Source organism: Typopeltis vanoorti, chromosome 4 (assembly GCF_054136105.1).
Source record: "Typopeltis vanoorti isolate ZY-2024b chromosome 4, IOZ_Tvanoo_1.0, whole genome shotgun sequence".
Lineage (NCBI taxonomy): Eukaryota > Metazoa > Arthropoda > Arachnida > Uropygi > Thelyphonidae > Typopeltis > Typopeltis vanoorti.
This window is the reverse complement of record NC_143552.1, coordinates 82,410,965-82,437,642: the sequence shown is the minus strand read 5'-3', so window position 1 is coordinate 82,437,642 and position 26,678 is coordinate 82,410,965. Positions and strand designations below refer to the sequence as shown.

Genomic DNA, 26,678 nt, shown 5'->3' with positions numbered 1-26,678 from the left:
CTATCTTTCGACTAAAAGTGAGTTAGCCGGTCTCATATGGAGGTAGAAGATTTTTCGACCCTCAAACAGGCAAAACAGTCCCCTGAATACACACGATTTTACAGTCATAATATATATATATATATATATATATATATATATATATATATATATATATATATATATATATATATATATATATATATATATATATATATATATATATTTAATACTTATGTATAATATATAATCTATTATATAAAATACTTAATACCAAAAACTATTAAATATTCCTCGCCTTGCTGACGGGATTTTTTCCCAATCAACAGTTGCATATTATACTTCCTATTGCGCCACAGAAGACTAGGTCTCGAGACGAGAAGAATTCAAAGGTACTGCAGATGATGTTCGAGATTTCAATCATTTTTAACTTCAGTTTTTGTTAATGGTGTGTGTGTGTGTGTGTGTGTGTGTGTGTGTGTGTGTGTGTGTGTGTGTGTGTGTGTGTGTGTGTGTGTGTGTGTGTGTGTGTGTGTGTGTGTGTGTGTGTGTGTGTGTTTGTGTGTGTGTGTGTGAGAGAGAGAGAGAGAGAGAGAGAAGGGGATAGCATATTCGTTCTCCAACTAACAGGCTGTGAGTTCGAATCCCCTCATGGACATGGATGTTTGCGAATGTCTTCAGGTGGGAGATGGATTTCATTACCTGGTGGTTTGCATAAGTTCTTTGTTTTATTGTGAGCAAGGTTTTTGGATTATCTAAACTTAGCAGACCCACAGTACGAATGCTAATGTAATGATGTACTGTAGGTTTACAACCTTTCATGGGCGGGATTCACATAATCTATTCTATATATATATAAAGATAAGCCGAAATTTGAAACCTTTTTATGTCACGCTTTTTGTCTCCGGCTTACCAGCCAGGAACTCGGGGGGGGGGGGGGGAGCAGAGCCCTCCCTAGTATAAATATATTTTAACTTCGGCCACTTATTGGCTAGCTAATAGTTACTGTATTGTGTATTATATATCTTCAAATGCGTGTGTTCGCTGACTGATTTGTTTAGGAAGAAGAAAATAAAACCAGGTTTCTAGAAGGAAAATCCTGCTATTTCTGTATGAGCCCCCCTCCCCCGCAACTTCAGTTGAAATCCCTATAAATATTTCTCGGATTATAACCAAGATCAGAACCTAGATATTTTCCTTCTAAAACGAGATTAAAAGAAAGGAAATGAAAGAAAGAAAGAAAGATTACAGCGTATCCTAGATGTGATAAAGTACCTAGATGAACTTTCTATTTGGAGTGTAAAATACGATATTAGTCTATCACTGTCTTTTTAATTTTCACTATTCTTCTGAATGACAGACACATTTATATCAGGGTCATTTAAAGGCAAAATTCTATTTGTATGTGAATTTTGCATATTATTTGTACCGCTACAATTAATTTCGGCCAATAGCGATTGACAGGGAACAGTAGTCATTTTTAATGATGCTGTTACAGGAGTAGGCCACAGTAACTTGTGGGACACGAATTTTTTTTTGTTTGTGTATCTCGCTTGGTTAGCAGTGAACAAAACTTAAGTGTCAGCGTGATGTTGCTTTTCTTCCAACTACGTGACCTCGTTGTTTAATGATGGAAATCACAGTGAAGAGATCTAAATCGTAGAGATCTTAAAAACTTATATGTAATGACAAAGATGTTTTCATGTTGCGTATTAAGTTAAATTCGCATCAGAATTCCTTCAAATTCTTGTTGTATTCAGTTCTCGGTATTGTACTTTAAAGTAAACTCAAACATGCATTCTACATTGCATGTTTGAGTTTAACTCAAACATGCAATGTAGAATGATGTTTTAAATGCTACTATTATGATGTTTTAAATGCTACTATGATGAAAACATTTATATTTCACTATTCCTAAGAAAGAGAGGATCTCTAGTAACTTTTGACAATTCATAATCATCAGTTTAAAATTGCGGTTTGATTCGCTGTTGCAGAGTACACATGATAACGAAAATGTAAAAATAAAAGATGCATATTGTTCAATATCAATTAATTGCCAAACTGATTGTATATAATGCAATCCCTTATTATTACAAATATAAATTTATCAAATTATCAAATTAATCGTTATTAATTATTTCATATATTATATTAAATTATTTTAATAATAATTACAATAAAGGAACAAATTATTACCCTTCTGAAATTCAGAATGTCAAAGATGTGCGACAGAAGTTTGGGCAAAAACTTCCCTTCCTCTTTAGTTGGTTCCTGCATTTCGTGATGTTCATAACTTCCAGATTGTGGCACATTGCTAGAAGTTGGTATAACAGTATTTGAATCATCTTCTGACTCATTTGACAGCCATCGAATAGCAGCTGATGAGTTAATCAGGATGGCTATTAATACAAGCTCTCGTAGCAGCATCGAAATTAAATTCTTTATTATTATTATTATTATTATTATTATTATTTTATTTTTGTTGGGTTTACTAGTCCTTTCTTTCTCCTGAATATCTGAAATAAAAAGTGAAAAAGTTAAGAAATGATGTACATATGAAGGACATTTTCATAGATGGAAAGTAATCATGTAAAGTGGAAATTAAAATGGATTATTCAGCATAGCTAGACAAAGAAATCAATAAATTAATTAAAAACATTTCCTGCCGTAATTTTAAATGCACTATCAGAGTATGGAATAAGTTTAGAAGGTTATATTTCAGAAGATTGTATTCAAAGGTGGTATTGCACAAGTTATTGGAAGATCCATGGAGCACACCTTAACTTACACGATCACAATTCTGAGATTACATCGGGAGTTACCGCAATAAGCTAGCTTAATGGGGATTAGCTGGAATTAATAACTAGGCCACTAAGGTAAAATCTGTTAGCTGCTTGAGTTCTCCGTGTGGTCTGCTTGGGAAAGGTAAAAGCCTGATTTTCGGGAGGAAATATCCTAATACCTCTCAATGATTATTAGATGGATATTCAAATTCAGATCAGTTTTAAACCACCAACTGCACTCCAGAGGAAAGTTCAAACTGTAAACAATAATAATTTATTATTTATAGTTTACAGGTTACAATTTGGGCTTTTATTGTTTACAGTTCGAACTTTAAACAGTAATAAACAAGTGATGCTGATGTTTTTTTACTATCAGTTTTACTAATTTTTTTGAGACTTTGATTCCACAGATGTAGTTAACAGGAATACAGTCGGCGATTGAAACCACTGTACTTTAAAAATATCAGAAAACACCCCCCCCCCCAAAAAAAAAAAAACATCGTTTTTCTACATATCCTAGTTCTCCGAAAGCACCTTCACAGCTCGCATTTCGATTGATTTTGACCAATTGAACAAATTTGGAATAAATAAGGGTGTTTTAATGCTGCTGAAGATCGCCTAAGAACTTCTGTCTAATCGTACGAAAATTAGGAGATTAAGGACACTTTCTTCACTACCTTCTCTGCAGAAAAGTTCAGCCGATTTCGAATAAATCATGTAACGTTGCCTAGTCCTCTGTGGAGTGAGGACATATTAGAAATGTTTTTTTTTCTGTATTCTTCCACATGAAAGAAACAGATAGGATGGGATGGAATACTTTATTGACTACTCAACTAGTTTCCTGAATATTCTTGTGTTTTACATCATCAGGAGAAATAAGTGAATAAACTAAAAATTATATGTTAGAACAAGTAACGTAATGTACATAAATATTTGAAAACAAAGACAACAATGGAAAAGGAGTATTTGCTATGAAGGTTATTTGTTGGTTTGTGGTCTGCTGCGAACTATTGGTAACCGCATGTGTCGTGTTGAATTAGAGGAAAGCCGACTTGATGTAAAATTATCTATTGTTTTTTGTTCCACTGTGAAGGATGCGTGATCATTTCAGTTGATGCTTTGAAGACTCTTTAGAGAAATCTGTAATCTATGTGGAGCATTTGGTTTGTTGCCATAATACCTGATGTCTGGTTTCAGTTGTATGTGCTGCCAGTCCCGATTTGTTTTTCCTTTCGTTCTCTTGATGAGTTCAGATTGGCGTACTTCTCCTGAACTACCTGTCTGTCTGTCTGTCTGTCCGATGTAGCGTAGACCATACGTACAGTTGATCTTGTAGACACCACGCTTTTTTGAGAGTTGGATGGGAAGGTTTTAATGGCTTTAGGAAATTAGAGATCTTGTTGAGAAGATTGAAAGCAACCTTTATATTTTGTTGGCGAAGTATTCCTTGATATTTTATCTGAGACTGAATGTATATAAGTGAAAGTCAACCTCCAAGACAGTCGGATGAATGCATATTCATCCGACTGTCTTGGAGGTTGACGTAGAATCCCATCGCCATTCGGAGCAAAAAATATTCATTCCCTATGTTGTTTTATATATCTGATCCCACACGAAAGGCCACAAGGCCTATAGCACATTAGTGCAGTGTGTTGGCAAGAGGAATAGAAGAGAGGAGGAGTCTATTCGCATTTTGCTTGAACAGCTGAGGGTTGTAATCTTTGAGGAACTCAGAATGGTGCAGACTGTTCGAAAAGACAGAAGTATATGGAATGAAATAGGACACAGTGAGGTTTTAATAGAGCTTACAGAATCTCCATTGATACAGATAAAATAAACCAAGAGCTCGACTTCCTCAGCACTGTCCTACCAAAGAATGGTTATAATAGAACAACAGTCAACAAAATTTTGACCGTTTTTTTAGTTTATCTCATTGTTTCATTTTAATTTATATTTTGATTATGTGAAACACAGCAATTTTCACGAAACTAGTGGAGTATTCAGTAATTCTGTTCTATCCGATGTGTTTCTTTCATGAGCAAAAATACCGGCAAAAACCTTTCTAATAAATCAAATATATCTGAAGTACCCTAATTCCAATATGGCTTAAGTTATCTAAAAAATTGCCACAGTTAGTTAAAGTGAAAGAAGGGCGTGTGTTCTGTGCAAACACCTATACAACTCTCATCGTAAAACTAATTTCGAACAAATTTGGATTCTATTTTTTCTTATATTTTTGAAGTATTAATTGTTTGAGCTGACAATTTCTGCACGTTCGGATCCAAATAAAGAGCGGAAGAAGATAAAATGCAACAACGCAACACTTCGCTGTGTTCAATAGATTTTTTAAAGTGATATCTCATTTATAAAATAAAAAAAATAAAAAAAAAGCCAGCGTTGTATTGAAGAAGTAGGAAGTTTTTGACTCTAATTTAGAAGCGACTACTTGATTGACGTTATTGTTTTAATTGTTCAGAATATAAATTCCTTTCTGAAATTAGAATAGTATCATAACTGAGGCACGAACAACTAATTACTTGACTAATTATTAAAATTCTTGTCAGAAAAATAGTAGCTATTTCCGAATTCTTTTTGCTTTCTCGGTCCTTAGCAGAGGTAACATGAAGAATTCACTTCGATTTTTACATATTAAATGTTTTTTGCGATATTTTATCAAAACCAATTTTCACTGTTGTCCATTTTTATTCCATATTTATTTACTTTAAGTTGTTTTCCACTCGTTTCCGTGTTTCTTACCCCAACGTGATTCATGCCGCTATTAGGTTGCCGGCTGTCTCACCCTCTGGCTTTCCGCTCTTTCGTCTTATCGGAAACTTGGATTTCCATCCATAAAACCTGCAAACCAGTTGTAATAATACACAGTTAAAAGACATACATTAACCCTACAGACTTAGTTGCTATTGTCGTAATGCTGCCAAAGTAACCAACCTCCTTTGCTTTCGATATTTTACTTAATAATTTATTCATTCATTTCACTGTTCCATTTATCATGGTCTTCAATGTCTCGTTTTCTGTTATTTACAGATGGATGTTAGAAAAGAAGTTATTCCACTTTATGATGGAGGTCAGCTTTCATTCAACAAATAAAGAGTATTTGTAATTTTTTTTTTAAATTATTCTTTATTTCAGTTCTTAGCTGAAATAAAATAAAGTACACTTTCTATTGCCATGCTATTTCTTTATTCTCAATTGCTATTTTAAGAAGAAAAAAAATCAAAACGACTTCAGTTATTTTCAAAAACCACTTATGTTTGAAATCTATTTTATCTTGTGATGAAGTACGTGAATTGACATAATCAGCAAAGTAGCCTGTATCGATGCTAGCGTTCGTTAGAAGATCTAACGTCATTAGCGTATACTTCAACAATATTCAAACTTGAATAGTCCTTTATCTATACAGAACTGTAACAAAAAATTCATATTTTGTTCACTTTTCTTTCTTTCTTCTTAATATATTCCCCCCCCCCCACTCCTTTCGCCCTACTGCTATCTACGTACTCATATTTCTCGTAGTTAGGGACTTGAAGGATTGACATACTTTTATGTCTGAAGAGTGCAATAATAAACGACTTTAAACATAACTTTTCTTTTTTAATACTTTCTTTTGCAGCGTCACTGGTAAAGCCAACCTAATAAGGACACTGATATATTTAAGATCCTTTTGCATTCCGTAGACATATAAGGGATCGTCCTTAAATGATGCTAGACTTGGCGCAAGTTCGGCAGAGTGACACCGTGACAGTAAAAACGGGGTTATTTATATTCAGAATGATGTAATGTTACAAAGGCAGTGTTTTCTTAGGAAAACTCTCATTAGAAATACAGCGACTTAACATATTTCTTAAAATTTTAAAAATCATTGAAAATATTTTTAAAGTTACTAAATATAAACAAAATCCTTTCCATTAATGTCAATAACTATAACAATTAATGAAGTTATAAAAAATATACAGTAAATAAATATACTGTAAGTATACTCTAAGTTTTCAAGGAATTTCCTTGAAAACTTAGAGTATACTTACAGCTAGTATATATATATATATATATATATATTATTGGTAAGCAGATTGACTCGGTTTCTAGACATGTTGATATTATTTACTGACTGAATTCCGAGATAATAGAAAAACAAGTAAATTTAATATAACCACACAGCTAGTTTCGTCGGAATGTCGACTTCGTCAGGTGTGATAGCATAAAAAAAAGCAAATAAAACATCGTAAAAAACATTTCACCACAACAACAGAGTATTAAAAACTGAAGTTATATTTGAATTGGAGTCCGAGCTACAGTTCTATTGTTAAGTACATGCAAGCGTATGACTTCACGAGTTGGCCAATACAGAATAGCCGAGCTATATGAGTCTGGCAGACTGTAACTGAGATTGCTGTTCTTGTGGGAAGTATCAAGGGTTATTTCTTTTGATTCCAGGATACGACATTCTAATTCATCGTAACACATATAGGAATGTTGGATGTTGAATTCCAATCTATTTGATGTTGGCGGCCTTCATTCTTGGAGTTAAACTGAGAACAAGACGTGACTGGAGAAGGCGCTTATTCTGGTTCTATTGTATGAGATGTATCTTCAGTTACCAGGAGTCTATAAAATTATATGCGACTGTGGGGAACCATACTGAAAAATCTATCCTTCTACGTCTCGCAGAACACCAGAGAGACATCTCATACAATAGAACCAGAGCCAGCACCCTCTCCAATCACGTCTTGTTCTCAGTTTAACTCCAATAATGAAGGCCGCCAACATCAAATAGATTGGAACTCAACTTCCGACATTCATATATGTGTTACGATGAATTAGAACGTCGTGTCCTGAAATCAAAAGAAATAACCCTTGACTCTTCTCACATGAACAGCAATCTCAGTTACAGTCGTCTGTCAGACTCATATAGCTCGGCTATTCTGTATTGGCGAACTCGTGAAGTCATACACTCGCATGTACATAACAATAGAACTGTAGCTTGGACTCCAATTCAAACATAACTTCAATTTTTAATGCTCTGTCGTTGTGGTGAAATGTTTTTTACGATGTTTTATTTGTTTTTTTTTATGTTATCATACCTGACGAAGTCGACATTCCGACGAAACTAGTTGTGTGGTTATATTAATAATTATCTTTATTCTATATCTTATATCTTAATAATTAATATTAATTATATTAATAATCTCTATTATTCTCGTGAAAATTTCTAATGTATACAGACTGCAGGTACCAAACACATTCAGCGTTGATGCAATCACCACCCTTCCTGGTTACGCATTCCAGTTACCAACTTTAAATCTCGATCATTTTTTCCTGTTTGCCATACTCTGCAAATCATATTTTCAGTCTGGCCTCAGTGAACGTTCTAAGATACTTAGTTATTTACTAGCCTCTGGACTTTTTCCCTAGTGTTGTGTTATCTTCTCATATCCAGGCGGCAATTCTGTGCATAGCAATCCATGCTGACCTGATTGCTACACCCTTTATACCTACTTGTCGGTTTCTTGCTCATGTTGCAAAATATTCACTAAGCAAATTGCACAACTTTTCGCAATGTCTTCCCTGAACTTCAACTCCGTATCGTCTTGGGCGTAGACAGCAGGGCCCCCCCCCCCCAGCTTAGCTAGGTTTTTCATCCCGCAAACAGGCAAACCAGCCTCGTGAACACACACCGATACAGCCAGGAATACCTAAGACAGTTCCTCCAGTCATAGGTCTGAATTGTCAGCTATGCCGGTCCCAAGCCCGGATAAAAATAGGGAGGATTGAGATGGTTCCGTACCTCCCGTAATAGGGGCTCACGGCTGTTGAATCACCATACTAAATAAAAATAAAAAATAAGCTCCGTATCCACGATCACTCCTAAATGTAGTTCCAGAATTCAATTGTAATAGCCACCTCATTCCATCTTTGGCCGAAATGCATATTATATATATATATATATATATATATATATATATATATATATATATATATATATATATATATATATTCAATCTGTATATTAATGATATTGGGAAAAATTTGACAAGCGACATACAGTTATTTGCTGATGATGATGCAAAGATTACTCTGCCTATCATGAATGCTGCTGATATGCAGTATTCATGATTACTATCATTATTACTATTATTATTAATAAAATTTCCTGGAGTCAAAGACTCATCGAGGGAGATAGAGAAGAGCATACTATTAACAATTAAATATAGTTTATAAGTATACATTATATTACATTACTGTATATTATATGCATTACAAAATCCTAAGCAAAACATCACCTGCTTGCAACATACATACCATACTGAAGCTTAAATTCATTCACACTCTTAGCATTCACAACATAGGATGCATTCCGCTCATCTACCACTCTCCAAAATACTCCTCACCTTCTTATTCACCACTCACTCCTTTGTGCAATTAATCAAGGTCTCTAAAAAGTCCCTGTCGTATCCATTCGATAAATTATATCACCTCTTTGCCTTCTATCTGCCAAACTCTGCACATCACATGACATCAATTTATTCTCAGAGCTAACATTCCTGAAATCATTTTTATCAACGATTTCTACATCCTGTTCTGTCTTTATCCCCCTCTCAACCCTGGTGACTAGATTTCAGCACAGTAGTCCAAAATCTTCTTAAAGGGAAGCGGGATCGCATAGAATTTTAAGTGATATCTCCCCCTCCTCTATATATTTCTGGCGTTGTTATGCCTCTGAAAATATTCCCAAAGGAATTAAAGTGTCAACGTTAGATAATAAAGCAATTCATATGGACTGTAAAACGTCGTATCTCTTATCAACCATTCTGGCATACTCCGTGCTATCAACATATCGACAGTTACTGAAAATAGTGATAGTAGTATTGTTTGGAGAGCTTAATGAAAGACAAGAAACGGAAATGTAAATAAAGTCAGTTTGAATTTCATTATGAACAATTAGATAATATATGCTTATTTATAACAATATGCAAGAGAAATTTTACAATCCTTATTTTTAACAAAGTACTTCGAATTTATGCAAAAACTCTTAATTACATTTGACATCAAATTACTTTAATTATTATTACTTACGTATATTACTTTAAGTCGAAAAAAAAACGCAATCATATTAAACATTATTTCAACTTATTAACTGATTTAGGATCAGACAAAACCACTTCTAATACAGAATGAATGAGAGGGAATATGCTTCCCCGTCGTTTACAAAGGAATTATGTTTAAATCAGTACATATCGATATGATAAAATTATAACAGTCATCCAGTTTAATTATTACACCTCATAATTTAATCAGGTTACTTCGATTCTTCGATTTATTTTTCTATCTTTTTTTGTTTATTCATTAAAAAAAAGTCAATTGGGTGACTTGGCTATCTTCAAACACGCTTGTTATTGTTTCCAATGAAGTTACAGAGAAACCACCTACCTTTCTGCCTTGGAGACACCTGGATGCAGGGCCAGTTTCCTACCACCTAAGCTGTTGGGTGGTACTAGAGCGCCTTTTCATATTTCTTTCCAGTGAGATGCTGGTTGGTCGAAGATGGTCATAATGGAAAAACTATCTCGGATGAACCGACCGTTACTATCGGCTCGTGAACTTGTCGAGCAGGAAGTACCGTTAATTGTAACCTCTTAGGCGAGACGCCCGCTTTACCCATCGAGGATTCGAGTCAATGACCTTGAAATACTGTAAAGGTAAAAGCCGTTTCATGGCCCCGTGCTTCTCTGATTATATCACTGTTGACATTCCATTTGTGAACAGCCTTTACTCGCATCATCCAGGGAAAAAAAAAGTAAATAATAATAATAATAATAATAATAATAATCTCTTCCATCAGTTACTTTTACGATAACTAAACATGCTTGTAAAATTTTATATCTGTTTCCTGTTAATTTTATTTTTATTTCATTCGTTTTGTACGTTTAGTATTCGGTTACATTCTTTTTAAAACAGTCATTCAGATTAATGGTAATGCTTGCTGAAACAATTCAGTTTGCCTTTGGGTTTTTAATATATAAACTTTTCGTGAATCTTCGAAGAAGAATTTCTGAGAGTTTCTTCAAGTCTCAATAGCGAAACGACCTTGAGATGCGGCACCTCGTGTTTACTTCTAGGTCAAATACCTCAGATGCGTTTCAGTGTTATTTCTTTCTTTCTTTTTTTTTTTTTTCTCGTTCTTATTCTTGGAAGAAATTGTTATTTGAGTAACAGTCAATAACCGGTATCACTAAAATCAAGTAAAAATGTATTTTTACTTGATTTTATTATTTTTAATATGTTTAAGAATTTTCACTTTTTCTTTTTCACTTAATGAACCGGAACATATTCTCATCAAAATCAGTCGATAGCATATATATATATATATATATATATATATATATATATATATATATCAAAGAAGTTAAATCACTGCTTCTGATAAGAAATAAATCTCATCCCCAGCTTACAGATTAGCATTCGTTCTTCGTTGTTCTACTTAATCTAAAAAGTGATATATAAAAATTACCCAGGGGCATCAGAAATTTCATCGCTGTTTTCTTAATAATATTCAATATCACTCGGTTTGTTTTCCATGGCCCCGTGTTATGTGAAACTGTAACGTCTGTTAATTGAAGCAGATAATTTTTAATAAAATTTTAATAAACTTTAAAACGATCATCGTGATTTTAAATTTTAAGAATCATAAATAATGACAAGTCATTCAGTTTACTTTTTGAAACACAAATGTGACTGACCTGCAAATTCAAAAATGGTTGCCCATCTCGAATGGGCAACCATTTTTAAGTCAGAGTGTAACTTAATAGAACGAAACATGCAATGCTCTTCCAAATATTAAGGTCATGTTCAGTATGAATACAAACATTAAACGTGACATAAATATAATGAAGAAGAATCAACAATAAGAGCGTTAACACACACACACACACACACACACACACACACACACACACACACACACACACACACACACACACACACACACACACACACCTGTTTAAAAATATTTGGTGAGATGTGTGAAGAAGAACAGTTTCTCCCATAAGGAAGAATAACTTAAACTCATGAAATCTAATTAGATTGGGGCGGTGTTAAAGGTTTCGTAGCTCTTTATACAGCCATTCCTTAAAAATAAATAAATAAAGATGGCATGTTCGGTGAGTCTAGATTGTTCTTGTTCATGGAATTTAATATAGTTTTGATGTTCCTTATAACGAACAGCCGCGGATATGATTCTGATTTTATTCTGATTTAAAAAAACAAACAAACTGAAATTAAAAATTTACTTGAGCACAAATTAAGTGTAGCACTAGACTGAATTTTTATCTACCGATTATCATTATCCAATAGATAAATATTGCTGGTATTGTTCTTCGTCGTCAGGAATAACTTCTTTCCTGTGAGATGGTGGAATGGGACAAGAAAGACATTTTCCATTAGACACTTGCTTTAGTGCAAATAGTATTTTTTCCATTTGTGTTTTTACTCGAAAAAGAGTCGACTTTTGTAAGACAGAAGTCATAGTCCTCAAGACGCTGGTATGTTCATTCCAGATCATGAAACAAATGGCATATTTTTTTTTCTTTGCTTTGCTTTTCTGTTATAGACATTTATTGTGATTTTTCTGGAAACTGTCCATGCACATAACAAAAATGTGTTTGGTGAATTCACAAGCTGTGACATTGTCCTTCTGCCATTTCACAAAACAAATTCTCAGAGAAACAATTGGAACCCACACAGCTTCCTCAACCCCATACAATCCGAGACTGATATGGAGATACAGTATCACCCTCCTGCTTCCCTTGTAATATTTTTATAAAACTTTATGAAAAGTTTAATTGTTGTTATTTTCTAAACTTGGACGTCATCGAAAATTTAAAATTCAAATATAAAATGAATGTGTCAAATTAATGATAAAAAGTCAAAATGATAGATATATCATTTTACATAGCCTTGTTGATTGCATTATCTGAACAAGTTAACAGTTTCATTTTAAAAAAGAAAACAAAAGAAATGAAACAACAAAATTATTTGAAAATTAAAGAGAGTAAACTATTCGAAAGTGAAACTGAAAACATTTTTGGAACACTGGCAGAGTTTAAGGAATGTATTGTTTATTTTATTTATGATGTTTTCTTGGGAAAACAAAGACTAATGCAGATGGTTCTTTAGACGGATAGATAAAGTTGTTATTTTCTAGCTCAATGGTTTTCTTTTCGTGTTTGCTTTTCGTACTCCATCTCATCACTAAACAAATTTCGGACAGATGGATTTCATCTGCATCAAGATGACCATCCTGTCAAATCAAAATTCATCACGTTTTATTATCATTTTCATGTAATGTTCAGTAACAGTTTAAGTTTTATGAAAACAGAGGATAAGACGGTTTAGCAGACTTTTCAAACCAGCTCTAGCTGATTTCCCAGGAATGTACCACCTTCTAGGTCTAACTGGCATTTCTTCCCAGCTGAAGGAAATTCCAAATAGACCTAGCGGGTAGTAGCTGACCTTCATTGCCTTTTGAAACACTGCCATCATGCATATTGGAGATCTTAAATGGCTGATGCCATGTTTAGTCCTCAGAGCAGGGATTTTGGCCTTCTTCAAAAAAATATTCTAACGTGCAATGCGATGATATTCTTGAAGGGTAGGCCAAAAATACAAATATATTCCTACCAAATACAATTTGACAGTAAGCTACAAACAGCATTCACTGTTTTAGTAATTCTCGAGTATTTCAATCTTCGAAGTGCACTGTTTATGGCTGTATGTGGTGATGCTTTCTGCACGGAAACCAGAAAAGAGATGGTTAACTTATCCTAAAGAGATTTTTAAAGATCCTTCATTTTGACTACTAGTAGTACCATTTTGAAATTGCTATCTTATAGGGCGTTAGAAGAATACAAAGTTGTGCATGGCGATTCAATAACAGTTGAGCACCAAAGATAAAAGTCATCTATATTAGTTTATAACAAGCTAGGAAACGTTTAGTTAAATTAAAAGAAAAACTTTAGTTAATCTCTAATCTTCCCAGATTTTAACTGTTATTCAAATATGGGAAGATCTGAACAAAAGATAGTTTGATATCAGAACACTAGTATAACAATACTTTAAAGGACGCGAATTAAGCTTATATGAAACTAAAAAAGAAAAAAAAAACTTAATTTTTTTATGGTAGACTGCTTACACAATGCTTAAGTCTTCAAAAAGAAGGAAAAAAAGTAATATTATAATATCCAGTTTTAAAAAATAATTCATTGAAGAGATTGTGTGTGTGTGTGTGTGTGTGTGTGTGTGTGTGTGTGTGTGTGTGTGTGTGTGTGTGTGTGTGTGTGTGTGTGTGTGTGTGTGTGTGTGTGTGTGTGTGTGTGTGTGTGTGTGTGTGTGTGTGTGTGTGTGTGTGTGTGTGTGTGTGTGTGTGTGTGTGTGTGTGTGTGTGTGTGTGTGTGTTTCAGCATTCTTGGTACTGCTGAAATTAGGTCTTAGATGTTTTTGGTAAATACGAAAAACTCCCTTTTGTTGAATATCTCAACATAATAAATTTGCAAATTTCTCTTCAAGAGTTTGCTGACAAAGATAAAAGTCACACAGAGCCATATTTGGTGAGTACTATTTGTTTCATAATGCTAGGACACTCTGCTCGTCCAGAAATTATTGAATAAGTTGAGTCAATTCTGAAGTAGCATTATACATTTGATAGTAATTCCAATTTTCCATTTCTATTATTATGAATTTTTCGCTTTCCAGATGTTCATTTTACAATCTCTTTTAAGCAACAAAATTAGTGCAATCACTATTTTATTAACTTCAGTCAACTTAACCCAGACGTGTAATATTTAAAAACTAAGACCATTCTTGTTATGGGCATTAACCTCAACAACGATGTGAATATGAAACATCGTGAGTTGAAAAAGTATACACTGAAAAACAATCCTAAATATTTATGCTTTTAAATGATATAAATCAAATGTGAAGACTTATATTATTATAAAATAAAATGAATTCGCTAACGAATTTTATTCTCCAGAAGGGAATAGACGGAGCTAATTTAGCCCGAACTTTTTGAAGACAGATAGGCCAGTCTCCATCCTTCAAGCCATTTACTATTTACTGAGAGTGAGCTCAAACTATCAATGAACCAATTTCTAGGGGGGGGGGGGTACGAAAGACAACTGCTGTCATCTTGTTGAATTAAACCTTAACACTTTTGTTACTGTGTTTAACAGTGTGAGTTTCGTGGTCGATTTGTGCCAAAAGCGCCACTAACTCAGGAACCGACTGATAAAAGTGTATAAAAAGTTTCTCTAGTTGGCGACTAGAATCTAAATCTATAACTATCTTTCTTCGGGCAACCTAGCGCTATGGAAGCAAACGTCGTTTCTATAGGAATATACAGACAGTTTGTATTATTTTTTTTTGTGAATTGTGAATAATCTTTTGGTTATTATAATAATAATATTATTATTATATATTATTTAAAATACGTGATGCATTCATTTTAGTGTGTTAATTTGCTTTATGTATATTAATATTTAGATCTAATAATTGATGAATTCATATTTTTTGATAAATCAAACAACGAATGTGATAATTATATGTAAAAATAGCTGAATAATGAAAAGGTTTCTAAGAGAGTGCAAGGATGAGCAATGCATGATGCATCAGGAAAAAATTGCTTTTTGAGATATGAATTAAATAATGTTAAGGCATTTATGAACAATCAGTATTGACTGTACACACCATATTATAGATGCACGTGGGCTCTGGGTATTGTTCTCTACAGTCCTGGATTACATATTCTAAATGTCTTGTGTTTTCGGAAGGATTTTTTTTTTTTTTTTAAATACCAAGTACTTGTAAAGAAATGGAACACCAGTATACTATAGTAGGTTGGAAGATTGAGAAGGGGGGGGGAATGTTATTAATAATCGATTCGAATAACTGTAAAATGCACTTTTGAGGAAATAGGTACTTTTATGAAGGATTCCAGTGATAATTGAAGGCGAAGAAATATATATGTGTTCTGTGACATAGTAGTGAAACTGTCAATAGGTAATGGATGATTACTGCTGACGCATGTCTCGAATGATTTAGAGAAAAGTGGAATATATATATTTTTTTTAATGTGGTTCCCACTTACGAAAGATTGTAAACCTATATACAATGCATTAGTACCGCGAATGGGCCAAGAATTTTTTCATTTTATTTATTTTTATAATTTACGAGTATGTGTAATGTTTTATTTATTTTTACATAGTCCCGAAATTCTGCTCTAGAGACGAAACATAGAATTTTTTCAAGCCGCTTCAGGCCTTCAATAAGCATGGCGATGATCTCACACCAGCGATTGAATTCATCTCCCACCTAAAGACAATCACAAACATCAATGCCCACGATGGGCTTCGAACAGCGACCTCTTGGTTGCAGAACGGATACACTAGCCACTCGGGCAACGAGACCAGTAGGAAATATTAATAGACATTTTAGATATATCTCATCGGAATCTCCTTAGTGAAAGGGGTATTTTTACTTGGACTGATTAGCAGCTTACCCAGGACTAGGTGCTTTTCAGAAATATCTCAATACCTGAGGGGGGGGGGAAGTATATATATAATAGGATTTCTAAGCGCTGAAAAGTTAATTAGGCTATCAGACTTCATTGCGATTGCAGTTGTTCTGAGGAATTATGGCCAGAAAGCTGAGAAATAAGAATTAAAAGTTCCCGGAGGGAAGCAATCCTGTTACTTTCATATGAGGTGGAACATCGTTTAATATCTTATAAAGTGTAGATCTGGGAATCCTGTCATCCGTGCTACATGGTTATGTGACTGAAATTTAATCTTTTGGAGAGGGATGTTGATATATTGAAGAAAGAGAATATTTAACAGAACAAAGCCCTGTGGTATGTTTTGTCATCTTCTATAGTTTGAGTCTAAAAATCAGTCGAGCATGACATATAAGGTGCAGCCGGAGAGAAAAAAAAAGCTTGCAAGTCATTTACAAAGATAATAGCATATAAGCTGATCGAAGAGGTCGTTATAAGGTCGACCAAATACTTTATATAAACAGACAAAAAAGTGGCTCTCTCATAGGTGTTCCTTGGCATTTGTCCAAGATGGATACATTAACAGAAACTGTATCCCATGTAGATGAAGTGGAGATCATTTATTACTTGAGTAGTTATGCAGAAGTTGGTTGTCGATGTGTTTATATATTTTAGAAAGGCTCGAAGCACGAACAGTAGAACAGTAATTTGATAGCCAAGGTCTGTCGTCTTTCTAACATCTAAGTAAACTGCAAACTGACGAATTTGAAGCGATTACAAAAGTAAGGACAAGGCTTACATTATTTTTAGCTCTCCTCATCTTTATTTACGTTAGTTCTCCTCATCAATATATACTTTATCGGATAAAGTAGAGAAGACAAAATAATGCATTGCATTGCATGGGTATCAGAAATGTAAGGTAAGCCAAAGACAATGTCATTATATTCATCAGACCTTTTTTTATTCATTTCAAGTAATAACAAATATGTAGGGTGAAAAAAAATAAAAAAACGAAAATTTTCGTATAGCAAAATTATGTAGAACTGTCACGGGATGAAAGTTGGATTTTAATTTCGGTGGAATTTGGTTTGGTTGGGATAATACTGAGCTGCAGTATTTTCACCATTTCACTACTTTTCATTTGCTAGTTTTCTTTTTTTTTGTTGTTCTTGTTGTATTCATTTAGATTTTTTAATGTTGACGGCGTTCCTATTTTCCGATAGTTCTACTACTTTTTTCCACACCCTTCTCGCTCCTCATTATTTTTCGTCATTCCTTAAAAATCAATACTTCAACCTTCTGCCATGTTGGCTTGGCATCGCAATCAAAACGATACTGCTGTACATTTCAAAAGATTAGCCTTAACTACATGCATTTTAAGCGCCTGAAATATACGTTATCAACAGATGAAGCATTCTTTAATTTGCTTCGAATCGCAACATTTTCCTTCTATTTGAAGTGCTTCCATCTATATCATGATCGGGTGTAGTGAGCAGTTGATATGGTATCTTCCACGGATTATAAGTGCAAATTCCATAAGCCAAAATTCTTGAACTACCATGCCTAATTTCAGCTAGATTCCATGCTACATTTAACAACATGCCAAACTGAGTCATATTATTTTGCTACTAGGACGCCCATGGGACCAATATCTCAGGGCTTGCTGCCACCATATTTTCAATGGCTGCATATAATAGCGAAGTTAAAACTCGAATATCAACACAATGAGACCCGTGAATTTTTTTATTGATCCTACACACGAGAGGACGGGGACCTATAAGCACAATCAGTGCCGTGGGGGGGGGATCCAGATGAGGACTGAGATAGAAGTTTATTGATGTTTTTTTTTTTTTTTAAGAGTGTTAGGGAATACTTCTTGAGGAAGACTGTTTTTGAGGACAGAGGTGGATGGAATAAAATAGGATGAATAGAAGCAGGTTCAGTGTGTTTTCAGTTGCACAGTAAAGGGGTGCTGGACATCAGCAGCTCTTGTATTAATAGGTGCAACAGAAAGTGGAGGAATGATGGTTGCCAATTCACTGGATGGCCATGGAAGTACCTGTACAATAAACACAGTGCTGATACACTGTGCCTGTGTGTGTGTGTGTGTGTGTGTGTGTGTGTGTGTGTGTGTGTGTGTGTGTGTGTGTGTGTGTGTGTGTGTGTGTGTGTGTGTGTGTGTGTGTGTGTGTGTGTGTGTGTGTGTGTGTGTGTGTGTGTGTGTGAGAGAGAGAGAGAGAGAGAAAGAGAGAGAGAGGTTGAGGTGAATCTGTCAGAGAGGAACCATCTATGAGCCTAATTTTACCTCTGGATTTTAAGGGTAGTTTTAGGCGCATCACCACGATCATGTGAGCATTATCCTAAACATGGGCGAATTTAGGATTTGCATATAATGAAGAGTTTGTTGGATGTAAAATAGACTCTTGAACGAAAGAGAATGCCAAGTTTATTGGATGCTGAGGAGGCTATTGATGTAATGTGATTATAACAGGAAAGACTGGAGGTAAACGTCCAAGCAAAGAGATCTGATCTGATCTTCTCTTATAATTTGAGTATTACTGAGGGTAAGGGTAGGTGAGCTGGGATCTCTTTTGTGCGAGAAAACGCAAGACTGTGTTTTGGTTGCATTGGACATAACAAGGCTGTCCTGGCCCTATTAGAGGAAGTATGAAGATCAATGTTTAAGGCGCTTGTTGTATATGATCTTGTAGCCTGGGATGCCAGAGTAGTGCATGGTTTGTCAAATTTAGTAGTAGTAGTAGTAGACAATTTTTTAGTAGGATGAGTGGGGAGTAGTATCGTCTGCAAAGCTATGGATGGGATTAGTGGTTATAGTGAATATGTCATTTATGTAAAAGAGAAAGAGAAAGAGAATAGTATGTGAGAGGACTATCAAGGCATTCCAGCATTGGTGGTTAAGATACAAGAGAGGGAGCCATCTCCCATGACTCGCAGAGAACGAGAAAGAGAAAGCTTACTACCCAATTACAGACAGTGGGTGACACCAAAGGATGGCAATTTATTTAGTAAGCCTCGATGCCACACACACACACACACAGTCGAACGCTTTGGAAATATCAAGGGCGTGAGCACGAGTTTCTCCAAAGGAAGTAGGGAGCGCTATTTTGGCCCTATCTTTTTTTTTTTTTTTTTGAAATCGAAAATCCATGTTAAACAAATAATTTAAGAGAAATACAAAATGATACAGAGTGTATTAAAACTGAAATCGAAGTGAATGATGGCAAAAATAATAAATAGAATCAAATAAATCAGAAATTAACTGATGAAAAACCAATCACTTCGAAAAAAATATCAGAATTAATGTAAACCAACTAGAAATCTTAGGTAATATTAAAAATGTGGGCAGTCCTAAATAGCTAACGGAGCATATTATAAGTATCCTAAACAAAATGTTTACTAACAAATTGCAAATTGAAGATTGAAAAAAAAAAAAAAAAGTTTTAAATGTTCATCGAGTTCCCGTAATAAATAAACACGATTCGAGCTGATTGATTATTTTTAATTTCCGAGACAAGACTGAAGGCATATGTATAAATAGGATAAAAAATACATAAAACTGAAAGGTTGAGATATTCATGGCGAATGTAAAGACATTAAAATATAACATTAACGAATATATAATTGAGAATATAATTTTATAAACTTGGTTATTTTACTCCTAAATTTTATTTGAATAAATCAAATATTTATATATTTATACATTCTAAAAAAAAGTATAAACTCTCATTAATAACCATCACAAAAATTTACAGAGCCTCCTGTCAATTTGAAATACGACCTTCATTATGGCAGAAAGTTGACGTCGGTTAATCTTGATCTGTGGGCTGTTTTGTTACCTTTCATACATGAGAATAATTGTTCACATAAAAATAACATAGGAGTAAAATAACCAAGTTTATAAAATTACTTGGTAACCCTAATATACATTATTCCCAGGGTAAAAATCTTATTTACATCTATATCTCCTCCAGAGAGTCTTATTCAAAATAAAAACACCTTGTAGCAACTTGTATAGGTAAAGTTGATAAGGCTCTGTATTACTAAAAACCTTGGTAGTTTTCAAGAAAGATGGCGGCTCGTGTTGTAGTGTTTAGTGTCGTGTATTATTGATAGTGAATTATAATCGGGTTTGATATGTTTTAAGCGATTTATAGTTATGTTTAATCATTAGGGTTAGTAGTTAATTGCTTGCTACCATAATTAGTCACATATTTTCCTCAGTGCTTTATCTAGTAGGTAAGTTAACCTTTTCTTTCTAAAACAACGGCGATACGCTAGGCTTACTGCCATCAGCATCGCCATTGTGTTATAGAAACTGTCTATTACCATAGTGCGGTGGAAATGGACAGCATGTACTGCTCCGCAGAACAACTTGCGGATCCAACCACAGATGTACCGTACGAGGACCTCACCTTTAAACAGCTCCTGGCCATTTTCAAGCACATTGGAAATCTGCTCCACACAAAATGGCCTGGCAAGGTAGTAGTTCATGAAATCCAAGAGGTTGATGCTGACGATGCTCATCTTCTTGAACTGCTTCAGGGCGGCGCTGCTGAGGAATCAGCGGCGGCTGATGATCATTCCCGCACTGACCATGCTGATGCTGAGTTTCAGGAGGTTCGCGCAAGCAAAAAGCGAAAAACCGCGACCTCTGAATCACCAATAATGGATGTTGTAGTAGAAGATGGCTCTGCTGAAGACTCTCCTACCTCCGCAAGGGAAAAGATCCCCCCGATTATTCTGCGTGAGAAGAAAAAATGGATGACAATAAAGAACATGATGTACAACCTAAAGATTTCGTACAACAATGCAAAGAATATCACAGATGGTGTCAAAATCCACCCCAACACTGTCTCAGATTACCGTAGGTTGACAGCAGAACTGAATTCTAGAGGGGTCCAGTACCATACTTATTCGCTCGGCTCCGAAAAAAATCTTAAGATTGTAATTAGAGGCGTACCTGAGGATGTCTCCATAGATGAAATCATTGCGGATCTGCACTCGAATGATTTACCACCAATCAAGGTCAGCAGAATGACCAGGAGGGACAAGACTCCAATGCCACTGGTGCTGATCGAAATCAGTCAAGCCCACAAACACATATATGACTTGACAACCATCTGTGGATTGAAAATCTCGGTAGAACCGTTAAGGAAGAGAGCTTCTACTGGGCAATGCCACAGATGTCAAAAATTTGGGCATGCCCAGAAAATGTGCAGGGCAGAGTTCAAGTGTCTGAAGTGTGGGGTTGGTCACCCAACGAACACCTGCTCTAAACCAAAATCTACCCCGGCTAAATGTGCCAATTGCGGCGGCCCTCACACATCCAACTACAAAGGATGTTTATATAATCCACGTAATAGGAGGTCAGAAGAGGGAACATTCTCTCCTTCCATTAGCTCACCTACATCTGCAGCTACTTCACAGTCTCCTAAAGTTCAGAATAAAGATTCAGAAGCCCATCTGCCGAAAACTGAGTTCCCTCAAAAAACAACTCTAAAAAGGCAGTCCAGGTCATATGCGGATGTAACCCGCCCTAAACAGACATCCCTAGAACAGCCAGCTTCACGCCCAAATTTGACAGCTATCATCACCGCGTCCCTGGCAAATATGCTATTAGATTTCAGCAGATCTAATCCTTCACAAAGTTCTACTAACAGATTCCTCAAAGACACCCAAGTCATCATTTCAGCGCTCACTAATGAACAGTAAAAAATTAAAACCAGAATCCTTAGAGATAATAGCCTGAAATGCCAACGGCTTAAGAAATAAGATCCTAGAACTTAAAAATTTTGTCCATAGACATCGGCCAGATGTTCTATTACTAAACGAAACACATCTAAGACCAGCAGACAATCCCAAAATCTACGGATATCAATCATATAGAACTGACAGATCAACCCACAGAGGTGGAGGCACAGCAATTTTCATCAAGAACTTTATCTCACATCACTCCATAAACCTTCCTCCTACCTCCACTCTTGAGGTCACTGGCATTGAGATTCTCACGAGCTCAGTAGGCAAATTAAAAATTTTTGCAGCATACCATCCACCACAAAAATCATTACTACCTTCTGACTTGAATGCCATATTTGATACTGGAGAGCCTACCATTGTGGCAGGAGATCTAAATGCCAAACATCCTACCTGGAATAGCCACTCCACTAACAAAAATGGACAGATACTACAGAACTATGCTGATTTCAACAACCTTCACGTAATAGGCCCTGCTGATCCCACCCATCACAACACTTATGGTAGGGCTGATGTATTGGACATTGCCATACTGCAGCACATTAGACTCCAATACAATTTAATGACAATCAATGATTTATCATCAGATCATAACCCAATACGATTAAAATTAGGAAATCTTGAAAAATTATCTCCACTCCCTCACTCATTTATTCCCTGGGAAAGGCTCTCCAAGATGCTTCCAAAATATATTGGTCCTGTTCCCATCATTAAATCAAAAGAGGAAATTGAGATAGCTGTCAAAAATCTAACAGAACAGATCACAGCAGCCTGTGCAGCAGTTACTACCCCTGTAACTACCCACAAACCCAACCATCTGCCCGAAGATATTATGAATCTGATTAGGGAAAAAAACAGGGATAGGAAAAGATACCACAACACTAGGGCACCACAAGACAAGCGGATCTTAAATAGGTTAAATTCTGCAGTGAGAGATGCACTCGCAACTCATAGATCTCAACTCTGGGAAGAAAAACTGACCTCCATCTCCACTGATAACCACTCTGTATGGAATCTTATCCGTAAGATCAAGAACAAAAACAAACCTCTTCCCCCTCTACAAACAGATTTAGGCCTCATCCACACTGATGCTGAAAAAGCCGAGGCAATAGCGAATCATCTTGAAAAACAGTGCAAACCTGCCTACGACCACCTTGACATTAATCATATTTACAAGATACACCGTAATGTCAGATATTCGCTCAATTCTGCTCCCACACAATCCACTCAAATCACACCCACCTCGCCTGCTGAAATATATGCTATTGTTCAGAAATTCAAAAATAAAAAGGCTCCTGGACCCGACGGTATCTCCAACAAAGTTATAAAACTTCTACCTCGCAAAGCTATTGTTCATTTAGCAAACATAATCAACTCCATACTTCACTACAAGTATTTCCCTTCCTACTGGAAACTGGCGTACATAATACCAATTCATAAATCTGGAAAGGATCCCACTCTGCCACAAAATTACAGACCAATCAGTCTCATCTCTAATCTCGGAAAAATTGCTGAGAAGGTAATTCTTACTAGGCTTCAAGATTCAGTACTCCAGTTAAACATCCTGCCTGAGGAGCAGTTTGGCTTCAGACAGTTGCATAGTACCACTCAACAAATACACAGATTGGTGGAACATATCATTACAGGTTTTAACTGGCGTCAATGCACTGGGGCTGTTTTCCTAGACTTAGCCAGTGCATTTGACAAGGTTTGGCATTATGGTTTGCTATACAAGCTTATATCATCCGGTGTTCCAATCGGAATCATTCAACTCATCAAGACATACCTCTGCGATAGGCGCATGCAAGTGAGATTAAATGGAGTAGTGTCTGCACAGAAACACATCTTGGCTGGAGTTCCACAAGGATCCTTATTAGCACCGATCTTATTCTCCTTATACTTGCATGATATCCCACACAACCCATTATCTTCAATTAAAGCTCTTTACGCTGATGACACGGCGATATTGGCCAGATCATTAAAGCCTCATTTAGCCATCAAGAAACTGCAAGAAAACCTACTACAAATAGAACAATATTTTGCCAAATGGCGACTCCAGGTGAACCCTCAGAAGAGCGTAGCCGTCTTATTCTCTAGAAGATCAGTGCTTCCTAATGAAGATATTCTCCTGTTTAACACAAAAATTCAGTGGAAAACAGAGATCAAATATCTTGGTGTAGTAATGGACAGAAAACTGACTTTCAACTCCCATATCAAGACTCTCTGTGTAAACACGTCAAAAACCATAGCCCAGCTCTATCCGCTAATAAACAGAAACAGTAAGCTGAGCACCAGAATCAAACTTCTCATATATAAACTGATGGTTCGTCCAATACTCACCTATGCCTCACCGGCCTGGAGCCATACTTCAAACTCAAATATCATTAAATTACAACGCATTCAGAACAAGTGTCTCAGAATGATCCTGGGCGCTCCATGGTTCGTCCGAACTGTCCGACTGCACCGGGACACGGAGGTCCCCTATATCTACACCTTCATGCAGACTATAGCAACCAAATTCTTTTCAAAGGCAACTGTGCACCCTAACAGACTGATCCAACTGGCTGCTGACTATGATGCTATGGACTACTCGAAGCACAAAAGACCTAAAGCCATCCTCAAACCCCTCACTGAGGATTAATCTCCTAGCCTGCTGAGGGCGAGCAATTAGCTCATAAACTCTTTCTACTCACAGTCTCTATTAAGATAGCCGGGAATATGAAAAGTTTTTGCTTCACCCGTTAAGCCAGTAATGTTACTAGTTACTAAAAACCTTGGTATGGAGATTGAAGAATTGGTGATGATAGGATGTCATCAGTCAGTTTTGGAATTGTGGTGCGTTTATTATTTATTATATTATGTGTCTTGAAGATCATGCAATTTTTGATTCAGTGCTCTTGCCAGAACAGTACAGAGTCTTGTAGCAGTGCCGGTAAGACTACAACTGCACGGTAAGCGTTTTATTATTATTATTATTATTATTATTATTATTATTATTATTATTATTATTATTATAAGATATTTCACATTGATAATCATGGAAAAACAGTTAAATGAGACAATATTCGAGGAGGTATATAAAGAATTTATAAGACTAAGTGAACTACTTAACAACAATTGGCCGGGAAAAGTGAAACTTTACGACACGTTTCTCCCGGAAAGTGTCACAGACGTTGTCGCAGAAGATCAATTAGAATCGGTGCCTTCTACTCCTTCAGACTTTGTAGAACTGCGCGCACGCAAAAAGCAAAGAACAATAGAAGAACCGCACAATGACAATAATGAAATGGAACAGGATTCGGACGCCGCTATTTCTCCCAAAGAAAAGGTGCCTCCGGTCATCCTTAGAGAAAAGCAGAAGTGGGCAGCTTTAAGATCCACAATGTCCAATCTGCACATTGGCTTCATTAAGGACAAAAACATGGATGAAGGCATAAAGATCCAGCGAGCAACAGTGACAGACTACAGAAGGTTGACTAAAGAACTGGACGACAGAGGCATCCAGTATCATACCTTTGTGCTCAGCTCCGAAAAAAACTTAAAAGTGGTCCTTCGTGGTGTCTGTGAAGACAGTGACACAGCACAAATAGCTGCTGATCTGAACTCTCAGGATCTGCCTCCAGTCAAGGTCAGCAGAATGTACAAAGCAGACAAGACTCCCATGCCATTAGTCCTAGTAGAGATTCACAAAATTTACAAGGATATCTACAACTTAAAAACAATCTGTGGTCTCATCGTCACACCAGAACCACTCGGGAAAAGATCATCTTCTGGACAGTGCCACTGGTGCCAGAAGTTTGGCCATGCCCAGAATCTATGTAGAGCTGAATATAGATGTTTGAAATGTGGGGACAGCCACCCAACCAATACCTGCACTAAGCCAAGGACAACCTCGGCCAACTGCGGTGGCCCTCATCCTGCGAACTAAAGAATGTACTCAGCACCCAAAGAACACACGGATGGAGGCATTCAATCAGCCCCTCTCCTACAGTATAAGAACACCAGAGGCCCAGGCATCAAATCCGGAAGCTCAGCGGCCACAATCGGAGACCTCCAAAAATAGAGACACCCAAAAGCAAACAAGAAGTTATGCCGATGTGACCCGCACAAATAGACCAATACCAGAACAAAATCAACCAACTGCACCTAAAAATCTAACAGCTATTATTACGGCCTCATTAGCAAACATGCTACAAAATTTCAGCCTATCAAACCCTACTGAAACCTCCACTAAAAGATTTCTTCGTGAAACGCAGGTCATCCTCACGGCTCTCATAAATGAATAGTAACAAACTCATTCCAGCATCTCTTCAGATCGTAGCTTGGAATGCAAAGGGCCTCAAAAACAAAATTCTGGAACTCCGAGACTTCACTAGGTATCAACCAGATGTTTTATTAATCAGTGAAACTCATTTAGACCCTCAGACAATCCTAAAATAAGGGGTTATCGCCTATACAGAAATGATAGATTACTCTATAGAGGCGGTGGCACTTCCATCTTCATTAAAAATTATATTAAGCACCACTCTGTGAGCAACCCTTCAACCTTGAGATTACAGGCGTGGAAGTAGTCACCA

The 26,678-nt window shown here is 36.0% G+C and overlaps 2 protein-coding genes across 4 annotated transcripts in view; one reads left to right on the top strand and one right to left on the bottom strand.

The window, feature by feature from the left end:
* The window catches only part of LOC150107454 (sphingomyelin phosphodiesterase-like), a 41,251-nt gene extending 30,918 nt beyond the window's left edge, over positions 1-10,333 (bottom strand). Inside the window, exons 1-2 of one of the 3 annotated variants that reach the window (XM_090391303.1) lie at positions 10,209-10,333; positions 2,176-2,495 (exon numbers count right to left, since the gene is read on the bottom strand). In XM_090391303.1, the coding sequence (XP_090247429.1) occupies positions 2,176-2,406 (231 nt within the window). In that variant the 5' untranslated portion in view covers positions 2,407-2,495; positions 10,209-10,333. Of the gene's footprint in view, positions 1-2,175; positions 2,496-9,080; positions 9,210-10,208 lie in introns of those variants that run through there. The other 2 variants (XM_090391305.1, XM_090391304.1) reach the window with 2 other exon arrangements.
* Positions 1-26,678, top strand: part of LOC150107453 (protein tyrosine phosphatase type IVA 1-like) — a 185,211-nt gene that overhangs the window by 57,530 nt on the left and 101,003 nt on the right. The gene's annotated exons all lie outside the window — the stretch shown is intronic.